We start from the raw sequence: 12,781 nt of genomic DNA, 5'->3' as shown, positions 1-12,781 counted from the left end.
CCCTCCCGTGTTCCCCTGTAGCGCCCTTTAGGAGGCATTCTGGCTACTCACCCGTTTAACGTTTCCTGGGAGCTTACTCTTCGTCTTTGCCTGCAGATTCAGTATTTCCTGCAGAGGCGGCCGTCCCTGAAGACCTTGTTTGTGGACAGCTACAGTGAGATGCTCTTGTAAGTGATGCTTTGACTCTTATGCCTCAATAGCAGACCGCATCTCTTGGCCCACTTCCGAGGTTATAGCCATCAGCTCTCACTCATTCTCTCACATCCGCTGGGCCTGGAACATAGTAGGACTTCACAGACATGTTGAATGAATGATGTAAGGCACTCAATAAACGTTTGTTGGGTGAATGAATACTGAGGTCCACTCTGTGCCAGAGACGTTCCAGGTGCTGCAAATGACAGGCGTGTTCCGTGGGCTCACGTAGTTTGTAGTCTGAGTTAGATGTACCCTAGTTCATTTTTCCCATCTGTTTGTCCATCCATCTGGGATTCCCTGAGTTGGCACTGGAATGCTGAGATGAAATAGACATGGTTCCTTCCTTCAAGGAATTTCCAGTCTGCAGGGCAGTGTTTCTCAACCTTGGCCCTCTGGACATTTTGGACTGGATAATTCTTTGTTGTGGGGGCTGTCCTGAGCATTGTAGGATGTTTGGCAGCATCCATGGCCTCGATCCACTAGATACCAGTAGCACTCTCTGTGTCCCTCAGTCTTGATGATCAAAAATGTCTCCAGATATTGCTAAATTCCCCCCACTTAGGGGAGGGGTACAAAATCGCCCCTGATTGAGAATCTTGGCTTCAAGGGGAGAGAGATAAGCAAAAACACAGTTATAAAGCAATGTGGAAGTCAGGGGGAACCTAATTCCTTCATAAAATAACCTCGAACCTTATGAGCTTCCCTTGGAGGGCCCAGAATACAAAGCGGGCTTCCAGATGGGGAAGGGTCCTTCTCCTGGGATCTCTGATTATGTCCTCTGCTCTGATCTCCAGGTTTCCCTCATTCCTGGGGCCTCTCTATTCCTGGCAAGTGCAAGGAGTTGATTTCTCCTCCTATTGCAGCTAGCTGGTCCCTATGACTCACAAACCCGGTCATAATCTTGAGATACTTACATTTTAGCCCCAAATAGCAAATTCAAGGGCAGGGTCTAAGGTTAGCACAGTGCTGATTTACTTTACTAAGAGAGGCAATGTTCTCCTACCAAACCTTATACCAATGAACTCGATTCTGTTCCTAGGAGGATCCATTGTGCTTATGTTAAAAGTTATTTTATTTTCTCAAAGCTATGCATGCACATAGGTAAAAATTTAAAAAGTACTAAATTTAAAAAAAAAAGCTTATAGCCCATATAGGAGTTGGGCGTCCCCACCCTTCCCATTCCGTGGAATCCTCCTTCCATTCTTTTAGCTCTTTCTTCTGACATTTATGCATCTGGTAGATGAGACTGAGCATCTTATACTACTTACCCTCCTCCAGCCTTCCAGTATGGTTTGTAATAGTTTTTGTTCTACTCATCATTCAGTATTTACATTCTTATGCTTCTGCAAATATTATTTGCAGTTGAGTTTCACAATATACTATAACATTTCTTTTCTTTTTGCTTCTTCTAAAGTTAATAATTACCTCGTTTTCATTTGTTTAGTTTTCTTTGTACCCATTGTTAATTCTTCCCACGTCTTGAAGCCTCTCGGTACAATTTTCCTCAAAATCAATCACATAAATTATATGATCAGATCCCTCATATTTTTTTCTTGAGGGATTTCCTCCTGGAGCGTTGTCATCCCTCTCTCACTGGGCTGGTTGTCTTCTGGGCTGGCTGCTTAGCTGTCATCCTGGGACTTCTCTTTGTTGCCAACCTTGGAATTCATCTTGCTTTCCTCCTGGGTTAGAGTTCCTGTCTCTTTCTTGATTTCCCCCCTTGTTTTATTTGAGCACATCCTTCAGTATGTCCATCTGGTGAAAAAAGTGGTATAATGGCAGAAGGCACAGTGATAACAGCTCTCACGGTGCCTGATTCTTGAGTCCCATTGCTCCCCTGTGAACATCCAGGGTATTATCCCTTCACTAGCACCTTGGAGATCCCTGTCAACTCCCTCTTCACTTGGATCTCTTATTTTCTGACCCCCGTATCTTCCTCTTTCTTGATCTACTTCCTCATTTTGGGGGAGGACAGCCTCAACCAAAGAAAGAAGGCACATAGTGGGGAAGGGGGAGTACAATTTCTTTTAAATATGGCATGTCTGGAAGTATTTCTACTATAACTTCACATTTGATTGATAATTTGGTTGGGTATAAAATTCCTTTAAAAATTTGAAGTTATTTCTCCATTGTTTCCTTGCTTCTAGTATTACAGATGACAAGTCCAAAGCCATTCTAATTCTGGATGTCTTTTAAGACCTGTTTTGGTTTTTCTCTTTGTAAATCTCTAGTATCTTCTATTTGTTCCTTGTGTTCTGAAACTTAATGATGTGTCTTAATTGGATTTGTTTTTATCCAATGTTCTGGGCTCTTAGTGGGCTCTTTCAATGTGGAAATTTATGTTCTTTATTTTTGGCATATTTTCTTGAATTATTTCTTGATCTCTCTTCTGGAACTCCTGTCATTTGTATATTGAACCTCCTGACCTAGTCCTGAACTAGTTCTTGTATTTTCTCACTTATGTTCTCTCTCTTTATCTTTGGCTCGTCTTTCTGGGTTCAAAGCAACTTTAATTTCCAACCCTTCTATTTAGTTTATTATTTTTGATAATACGTTTTTAATTTTTAAGTGCTCTTTTAAAAAATTGTTTGCTCCTTATTTATAGCACCTTATTCTTGTTTCATGGATGTAATATCTTCTTTTGTTGCTCTAAAGCTATTAAGATAGTTTTTGGTAAATTTTTCTTCTTTTTACATAACTTTGGTTTTATCCAAGTTGTTGTTTCTCCTTTGCTTGTTTTGTTCTTGCGTGTTGGAGGCTGTCCTCAGGATATCTGGAAATCTTTGATGTCTGCTCGTCATTAAGAGTGGAGGACTAAAATGCTGGTTGCAAGCTCTTCATGTGTGAATGGGGCTTATCAATTTTGAGCTTCACTATAGGCTGGTCTAGATTAACCATTTATTGGAGAATATCCAAAGTCAGTCTATTGCATCTTTTTGGTCTTCTGCTGGAGGGACAAAGTCTGGCCGCCAGCTTTCTGAGAGCCAAGTGGAAAAGAGGGCTTTCTGTAATCTGTATTGTATAAAAATCACATTGTCTCCTGTCTTTAGTAAAACTCCAATGTTTTCACTGGTGTTTGATGAAACTACGTCCAAAGACCCTCTGTTTTATCTTCTCCAGAAAAGCCTCCGCTCTTCCTTATTTTAGGTGTCTTTGCCTCTCCTCCAGAGGTCCCGAAGTCTTTTGAGGCTCCTGGATTAAAGAGTGGGTGCTCAGCTTTCCCCACCATGGATTCAGATTTGGCTCTCTTGGGTCTGCCAAGTCAGTTTCCATTTGTCCACTGCTTCCCAGCTTCCAAAATCCCTATGTGGGGACTCCATTTGCCACCCAAGGCAGCCCTTTACCTATTTCAACTGGCATTAGTTCATATTTTGGCCACGGTTCTGCAAATGCAGAGGAATAGTTATTCTTTGCAGTAGAACTCCCATTGATGAGACAGTTTATTGACATCAGTTTTCAGTAGCCTCACATCAGCAGAAGGGCCTGTTTGGCTGGGTTCTCTCACACAGACGGGAGGTGAGGTGGTCCACAGTGAACATGTAGCTGGGGGACCTTTGGGCAGAGGCTGTGATGAACACGGAGACCTGGGATGAATAAGTGCAGAAGGGACCACTGAGCAGACTCTATCATAGGACTGTCCAGATGTCCTCCACCCTGTCCAGGCCTCCTATTGGGCAACCCCCACCCAAATAAGGAGCTGAGGGACATCTTCCCTGGCTCTGCTCCTGAGTTTGAGGGCATGACCAACAGACTCTACCCGTGGTTTTTCGGGAGAGTGTGGCCTGTCCCTCCTCCCGGGCCTAGGCCTCTTAGGTTCTCTGTTGTCCTGAGGCTCTTGTTCCCGGGACTGGGCAGGGACGTTGTTGGGGCTAAAGCAGTGTTTCTTAGCACTTCATCATTACTGCCTTTTTAGACTTTTTTTCCTAATTGCCCCTCCCATGAAACTAATACCACAAATATACTGTATAGCTGTTTATGTACTGTATTTATATCTGTGCTTTTGTATAAAGAAAATAACATTTTAAGACACCCGTCCCCTCCCCCGAACCAATATTTGCCCTCTTGGGGGTGACATTGCTCCCACTTAGAACCACGGCCTGAAGGAGGTAGGACCCCCAGCCTACCTCCCACCACAGCCTTTGGTCTGTATCTCTGAGGAGAGGCCCAGGCTGCTGGGGTCTTCTTGTGTGGGGGTGCCAGGCCTCTGGGTGCCCTGAGTCAGAGCTTCCTTGTCCATCCACCCTCAGCTTTGTGCAGTCGCTGTTCATGCTGGGGACCGTGGTGCTATACTTCTGCCACCGCAAGGAGTACGTGGCCTCCATGGTGTTCTCCCTGGCCATGGGCTGGACCAACATGCTCTACTATACCCGTGGCTTCCAGCAGATGGGCATCTATGCCGTCATGATCGAGAAGGTGGGTGCCAGTGCCCGAGTGGGTTCTCTAAAGAGCCACTTTACCTTGTGAGTGTGGGGGTCACGGTCCCACAAATTCTGTCTACCCTATGTACAGCCTGGGGAAGTGCTGGTTTGGCTCAGGACCCACTTTCCCAGCGAATTCCTCAAGAATCAGGCAATCTGGCCTTGACTTAGGTTTGGTGCTCCCCTGAAACTTGGCGCCCCTGTATACCAGGCCCCCCTCTCCAGAACAAGGGCCCTGAGGAGCTGCGGATGACTCCCTCATGACACTGGAGCTGATAGCCACCAAACCCAGCCCTCCTGCATGTTCTCTGGCTCCCCTGGGGCTCCAGGTTAACCCCCAGGCTGACGCAGTCCTGGCCCTGCCTGGGCCCCGACGCAGTTCTGACAAGCCTGCTCTCTCCTGCAGATGATCCTGAGAGACCTGTGTCGCTTCATGTTTGTCTACCTCGTTTTCCTGTTCGGGTTTTCCACAGGTAACAGGCGTGGCCGGGGCTGGTAGGAAGCCAGGGCTCCTGCTCCCCCAGCTTCCCTAGAGAGGACTCTGCAGGGCTGAGTGAGGAGGGGCCCGGTGGGGTGTGTGTCTGCAGGTGACAGTGAGCACGCCGAAATGAGCAGGAGAACCTGGAAATGGGATTCATAAATCATTTAATTTTTGAAGTACAAAGTGTTGCTTGCCTATAGGATAGCTGCATTTTAGCTCAGTTTTTTTTCCTCTAAATTTTATTTTGACACTATTTCAGACTTACAGAAAGTCGCAAAAAATAGTACAAATCTCTCTACACTCTTTGCCCATATTCCCCAAATTTTGCATTTTTAGCACTTTATCTCCCTGCTATACTCCATACACACACACACACACACACACACACACACCCCCACACACTTGAAAGGAAAACAGAGTAAATTGCAGACACAATCAGCCCTTTCCCACTAAATACTTCAGGACATTCTCTCACATAAACACAGTATAATGATCAAAATCAGGAAATTAACATTGATACAGTACTGTTAGCCAGTCTAACAACCTTATTCCAATTTCACCAATTATCCTAATAATGTCTTTTACAGAGAAGGAAAATCCAGACCATGCATTATGTTCATTGCTCAAGGCTCTCTCCTCTCCTTCGGTCTGGAGCAGTTCCTCAAATGTTTCCTTGTCCTTTGTGACCTTGGCATTTTCAATGATAAAGGCCAGTCTGTGCAGTGTCTCTCCATTTGGGTCTGTCCGATGTTCCCTCGTGATTAGATTCAGGTGTGCATCTTCGGTAAGAATATCAAGGAGGGAACGTGTGTCTTCCTCAGTGCGCTGTATCAGGAGTCTCACACTGACCGTCCCATTTCTGGTGAGGTTAACTTTGATTGCTTGGTTTTGGTGATTCTGCCAGATTTCTCCCCTGTCAAGGTTTTATCTTTCCCTTTGGAACTGGTAAGTAATTTGTGAGGAGATGCTTTAGACTATGTCTAGACACCCTGTTTGTCATCAAAGTTTCTCCCAGTGGTTTGAGCATCCACTGCTGGTTCTCACTGGAATCACCTAATCCTCATAGTTGCCAAATGATGACGTTCTGACTTTGTTTCTTCTGCCTTTGTCTGCTGGCATTCTATTGTAAGGAAGAACTTTCCATTCTCCCACATTTAATTATTGACATCGGTATGGCCTCGTAGATTCTTTTTGTTTTTTGATGGATTCTCACTTTGTTAAATGGTTATCACTCCTTACTATTATCATCTACTTCGATGCTCAAATCGTCTGAGAAGTTGTCATTGGGAGCCTCTTCAAGCTGGTTCCTGTGCCCTTTTGACACATCCACATAATTATTTGAGCACCTGGCTCCGCTGTGATCCTCCTCTGAGTCCTGCAGTTACGCGGCTCGCACGCTATACCCTCTCCCAGCCCCGCCCTGCAGCCTGTTTTGGAAGCTTAGTCTGGGAGTTAGGGGCGGCTTTGACAAGGGCTTTGCCTCGTATGGATTGGCGTGGGCTCTGGCACCTGGTCTGAAGGCCCTGGGGTCAGTAGCCACGGGAAGGGGTTAGGCCCCGGGGGTTAGTGGATCCCGGATATGCAGTAACCACAGGACACAACTGCCACAGAAGCTCTCAGGCTCCGGACTACATTTCCCAAAGAAGAGTGCAGAATACTGCAGGAGGCCATTCTGCTCTGAGCTGCTTAGCCCCCACAGTTCTGGAAGGGGCTGGCTCTGGGCCACCCTCTAAGAGGCACAGGCAGACAGGGTGTCACTGAGAAATTGGGCGTGGATCCAGGGCTGATATGTAAGATTAGGCATGTTGTGCACTGCACAAAGGTGGCTGTATTCTCATTGTAAATCTGGATTTGTATATTTATTTCAACATTTTTTTCCTAGCAGATGATGATAAAGTTCTTATTGTAACGAAACAGTATATTATGACAATTTTCTGATAGTTTTGAAGAAAAGGGTGCTTATTATTATTATTATTATTATTATTTATTATTATTTTTTAAAGATTTTATTTTTTCCTTTTTCTCCCCAAAGCCCCCCGGTACATAGTTGTGTATTCTTCGTTGTGGGTTCCTCTAGTTGTGGCATGTGGGACGCTGCCTCAGCGTGGTCTGACGAGCAGTGCCATGTCCGCGCCCAGGATTCGAACCGACGAAACACTGGGCCGCCTGCAGCGGAGCGCGCGAACTTAACCACTCGGCCACGGGGCCAGCCCCTATTATGATTATTTTTTAAATTCACACAAAGGTGCTGCATAGCCAAGTAGCATCCCCGCAGCAGACCCATCCTGGGGTAGCGGGTGTGTATATTGGGGGACCTGGGCTCTTGGCTTCCATCCAGCCACACCCCTCCCTCCCTATGCCCTGTAGCGGTGGTGACACTGATTGAGGACGGGAAGAATGACTCCGTGCTGGCTGAATCCACGTCACACAGGTGGCGAGGGCATGGCTGCCGGTCACCTGACAGCTCCTACAATAGCCTGTACTCCACGTGTCTGGAGCTGTTCAAATTCACCATCGGAATGGGCGACCTGGAGTTCACGGAGAACTACGACTTCAAGGCTGTCTTCATCATCCTGTTGCTGGCCTACGTGATTCTCACCTACATCCTCCTGCTCAACATGCTCATCGCCCTCATGGGGGAAACCGTCAACAAGATCTCGCAGGAGAGTAAGAACATCTGGAAGCTGCAGGTGGGTCAGGTGGTGGGGTGCGCACAGCAGGAGACTGTCAGCTTCTCTGTCTGCTGCTTAACACAGCTGGGCGCATGAGCCCCTGCAGGTTTGAGGAGGAGGTGGAAAGTCCAGCTAGGCCCCGGTGGTCCAGCAGCAGCATCTCCCTTAGCCAACTCCCTTCTGGCTCCTCCTGCAAGGTCATCAGCTGGTGTTCATAGACACTGTGTTTACGTGGGCTAAGTGGTCCTCGAGGGAAGGAGATAAAGGGCTTAGCCCTGTGCAGTGCCCACCTCGGAGGAACTTGTCTAGGGTGGGCACCAGAGACCAAACTCAGAGCGGGTGGCTAATACGGGGTGGGCCCTGACAGCTGCATTTTTTAGCTGCCTGGTCCACATCTGCCTTCCCAACTAATAATAGAGCTATCATTCTTATTAAGTGGCATTGGCTCTATGCCAGGTGCTCTTCTGTGTGTCTCACTTACATGCTCTCATTTAATTCTCACAACGATGCTATCAAGTGGGTCCTATTACTATCCGCAGTTTTGGATGAAGGCACCAAGGCATAGAGGAATTAGGTAGCTGTGTCCAAGGCAACTAGTGAGCAGCCCAGCTAGGATTCAGCCGCTGAAGTCTTGCTCCAGAGGCCTGCTCTTAACCACTGCGCTATGTTGCCCCTTCGTGAGCTCCTCAGGGAAGGGTCTGGGGCTGGTCACTCCACATCTCTCATGGGGCTGGGCAGGCTGAGCTCGTTCCATGGAGTGTGCACCTGCAATGGAAACAAGCCCAGTTTAGAGGCCACGGGAGGTCCAGCTCAGACGTGCTGGGGCTGGGAGAAACCCTGAAGAGGCTGATCTTAGCAGCCACACCAGTAACAAGGGGCAGTCCCTGGATGAGCCCTCTGCCCCTCCACCCTTTGTGTCTTCCCACAGAGAGCCATCACCATCCTGGACACGGAGAAGAGCTTCCTTAAGTGTATAAGGAAGGCCTTCCGCTCAGGCAAGCTGCTGCAGGTTGGGTACACGCCTGATGGCAAGGACGACTACAGGTGGTGTTTCAGGTAATGCCTGGGCAGGAACCAAAGCTTGGGGAGCTCAGGGGCTCAGCTAAGGGGTATGGGGGATGCACCTGGAGACAGCCGTGGGTATAGAGGCCTGCCTCAGCCCCTCTTGGGGCCAGTCATGGGCATAGAGGACTCTTCCAAGGCCAGCTCTAGGTACAGGGACTGCCCCAGGGCTCAGCTGTGGGCTTAGGGGACCCACCTTAGATCTTAGCTGGTGAGACCCTGACATTAAATACTGGAAAATGAGGGGGCCCAGAAGGGGTCATTTAGTGATTAGGGTCAGATCCAAGACTCCAATATTTAAAGTCCCTGGGTCCCCTAGTAGGGGTGGTGTCCAAAGGCAGGCCCTCCTTGGCCCACCCCTACCACTCTGTCTCCCCATCCTGGTCTATGGGCTTCTTGGGACTGCCCGTGGGGTCAAGCCCTCGACCTAGGAAGCTGGGCATGGCTCCCAGGCCACCAGCTCCCTGCTGCCCTGTCTCCTCACCCTGCAGGGTGGATGAGGTGAACTGGACCACCTGGAACACCAACGTGGGCATCATCAATGAAGACCCTGGCAACTGTGAGGACATCAAGCGCACCCTGAGCTTCTCCCTGCGGTCGGGCAGAGGTGAGGCGTGAGGGGAGGGTGCTGTGGCATGGAGGTGGCCTGATGTTGGGCAGATGAAACCTTGGGGTCCCCCACTCCTTGCAGACCTTCCTGCCCCACAGCCTGGGTGCTGTGGCAGCGCCAGTGTCAACCACTGGCTCACACACGGTCACGGGTACTCGTGCTCTCAGGTACACCTGCACGGCTGCCTGCTCTGTGTGCGCATGCGTACGGCTCTGCCAGCGCCCCTGGCCCCGCGCCTGTCCTCAGTGCCCCAGTGGAAGCAGCTCAGCCCACATCCAGCTCCCTGGGCGGGCCGGCCTCGTGGTGGGCTGCCCTCTCTCCTCTGCCCCTTCCTCACACCCAGCGTCTGCACTCAGCTCCGTGAGGCTTACGGACAAGTGGGGGCACGTGCACACTCCCCTCGCGTGGACACAGCCAGGCAGGCAGAGGAGGGAAGAATGGGACGAGTAAAGGGTACATCTTGGACAGAACAGCCCTGCGGAAAGTCACTGCCAGAAACAAAAGCCTTGTTCTTGATTCAGCGCTGGCTTGGTTGCTGTAACCTTGGACTGTCTCCCAGAGTGCTGACAGCGTTGATCTCGAAGTGTCTGCGTGTTTTTCTGATGTTTTGTGGAGGCCTGGGTGTTTGGAGCTGTCTACCTCGCCTTTTGGCTGATGTCGCTAATTCTTGACATGAACAAAGAATGAATCAACTGTTGATAGTTTGCTTTTTTTGGCAGGGTGGGGGAAGGGGAGTAAGTTTTCAGACCAACTTGCCTGACAGCATGATGCTACATCTATCATATTTGATATCGCTCCATAGGGACGCTCATTTTTATATTTCATAAACTGTAAAAAAGACCAACTTCATTGAGGTATAATTTACACACAATAAAACGTACACATTTTACACATACAGTTTGATAGGTTTCGACAAATATATACATTCAGGCGCGCACCACCCCGCTCAAGAGAGAAAACATTCCCATCAAGGCAGAGAGTACCCTCCTTTGTGGTCATTTCCACCCTCCCCATCCCAGGTAACTAGTTATCTATTTCCATCACTATAGATTAGTTTACATCAGCTGTTGTTCACCTGAAAACATTCATGTCACCCTCACATTTGAAGAATATTTTCATTGGGTGTAGAATTCTTTGGTTTTCAGTAGTTTGACTGAGATGTGCTCAGGTATGATTTTCTTTGGTTTCATCCTGCTTGAGGTTTGCTGAGATTCTTGCGTCTGTGCATCAGGAGGTTTCATCAAATTTGGGGAACAATATCTATTTTGCTTCATTCTCCCTCTCTTCTCCTTTTGGGACCCCAGTTACATGTACGTTAGACCATCTGATGTCGTCCCATAGGTTTCTGAGGCTTTGTTCGTTTTTCCTCACTGTTTTTTCCCTGTGTTCCTCAAATTTGGTGATTTCTATTGATCTGTCTTCAAGTACACTGAGCCTTTCCTCAGCCATCTCCAAACTGCTAGTAAGCCCACACAGGGAATATTACATTTCACGTATTGTGCTATTCGCTTTTAGAATTTCTATTTCGTTATTTTTTACCGTTTCCATTTCTCTCCTGAGAGTGCCTAGCTGTTCTGTCATCAAGACCATATTCTCCTTTGGTTCTCTGAACGTATTTATAATAGCTGCTTTACTCTCTCTGTCTGCTAAATCTGCTAAATCCAACATCTGGGCCACCTTGGGGTCAGTTTCTATTGACTGCCTTTTTCCCTGACTGTGAGGCACATTTCCCTGTTTCTTTGCACATCTTGTAACTTTTCCTTGTATACTGGGCATCGTGAAGAATGTGTTGCAGAGACTCTGGGTTGAATTTTTGTTCTAGTTGGCTGTTCAGTTACTGATGAATCACCTTGAAATTGTGTAGGCTGAGTTTTAAACTTTATTATGATAGATCTGTGGAAATGCCGAGGTGTTTGCCAGTCCCATCAAGCTGGTGGGATTCAACCTCCTGACTGTTTCCACTGAGGATCTCGTCAGGACTTGGTATTAGCGTTCGTTAGGGTGGGTCTTGAGTAGAACTTACTCTAGGGCTGTAGAGTAAGGAGGGCATTTCTGGCGTCTCAGTTTGATCCTCAGAGTAGGATAAGGGTGTTAAGGAGGTCTCTCCACTCTCACTGGGCTGGACCTCCAGTATCCCTCAGTGCTGCTCAACCTCCAGTGTCTCTGTCCCACTTTCAACCCTATAGCGGCCACTCTCTGGTAAGCCTCATGCAGTCTCACCCTGAGCAAGCTCAGCCCAGCTCAGCCAAGGACCTGGGGGCACTCCGTCCCAAAGACTTCTGGACCTCCACACTGCAGCTCCCATCTTTGTCTTCTCCTCTGCCCTGTCCCACAGATTCTAGCTGCTTCAGCTGCCCCAAACTCTGATCTCTTTTCCTTAGCTCAGAGGCACTGCCATGCTCATCCTGGACTCCTGCTCACTGCACGGTAGTCAGAGAGCTTGTCCCTGAGCAAAACATTGGGGCCATCCTGGGGCTCACCTTATGAATGTCACCTCTCTCAGCAATGGCCGTTTTTACTGCCTGTTTTCCTGTGCCTGAAAACATTGCTGCATGTATTGTGTCCAGTTCTGTGATTGTTTACAGCAGGATGGCTAGCCTTGTACTGGATTCCCCACCAGAGCTGGAAGTGGAACTCTATCAAGAGGCTTCCTTTTGGAAAACTACTCAATGGCTTCGTCAGTTTTCCCAGAGGCCTCCTGCAATCCTGTTATTTTCCCACAAGTCGCATTGGAAGCACTCCCCATGTCACGTCACAATACTTATTGATGATCTCTTCTTCAGTTGTTAGCTGGTCTAACTTTGCCACAGAGCCATTGGAAGATGGTTTTGCACGTGGCTTGAGCAGTTTTCCATCATTGGTCTTATCGATTTCATGAAATCTCACATCTTTCCAAGATTTGCTGTTTCACTTCGCGGATGATGTGCATTATGTTTGCATGACATTCTTGGCTGTTTACAATGTGCCCATTCACTGTGATATTAATAAAGACATTGACCCTGTGGCAGGGATATGCACATTCATGTTAATTGGGTTGGGGCTGGGGGATGGTTAGAGGTTCCCCCATTTCACACTTATAATTAATTAGTGAATGTTTCCTGAAGATTTTGCGTCCCTATACAACTTTGCAACAGGGACAAATCCAATAATCAGTAGTCAAATAATTTAGATGACAAAGCTCTCCCCCCACCCACATAGTGCATGTGATTGGGAGGAGTTGACGGGGTGCATGAGAGAAAGGCCAGGGAAGAAAACTGGTCAGCAGAAGAGCTGAGAGAGCACTTGAGGAGGTCTTGGCCTCGGGACTGGGAACCCCATGCCTCTTTTAAGGGCCCTGGGGCTG

General features: G+C 48.0%; 1 protein-coding gene across 7 annotated transcripts in view; it reads left to right on the top strand.

Annotated features, from left to right (window-relative positions):
* The window catches only part of TRPV1 (transient receptor potential cation channel subfamily V member 1), a 40,151-nt gene that overhangs the window by 25,557 nt on the left and 1,813 nt on the right, over positions 1–12,781 (top strand). For 5 of the 7 annotated variants that reach the window (XM_070560890.1, XM_070560887.1, XM_070560889.1 and 2 more), the window contains exons 10-15: positions 97–167; positions 4,443–4,608; positions 5,020–5,086; positions 7,462–7,784; positions 8,695–8,822; positions 9,320–9,435. In XM_070560890.1, the coding sequence (XP_070416991.1) occupies positions 97–167; positions 4,443–4,608; positions 5,020–5,086; positions 7,462–7,784; positions 8,695–8,822; positions 9,320–9,435 (871 nt within the window). Of the gene's footprint in view, positions 1–96; positions 168–4,442; positions 4,609–5,019; positions 5,087–5,681; positions 6,131–7,461; positions 7,785–8,694; positions 8,823–9,319; positions 9,436–12,781 lie in introns of those variants that run through there. The other 2 variants (XM_070560892.1, XM_070560891.1) reach the window with 1 other exon arrangement.

Source organism: Equus przewalskii, chromosome 10 (genome assembly GCF_037783145.1).
Source record: "Equus przewalskii isolate Varuska chromosome 10, EquPr2, whole genome shotgun sequence".
Classification (NCBI taxonomy): domain Eukaryota; kingdom Metazoa; phylum Chordata; class Mammalia; order Perissodactyla; family Equidae; genus Equus; species Equus przewalskii.
The sequence above is the reverse complement of the archived record's forward strand: the minus strand, read 5'-3'. Positions and strand labels throughout refer to the sequence as shown.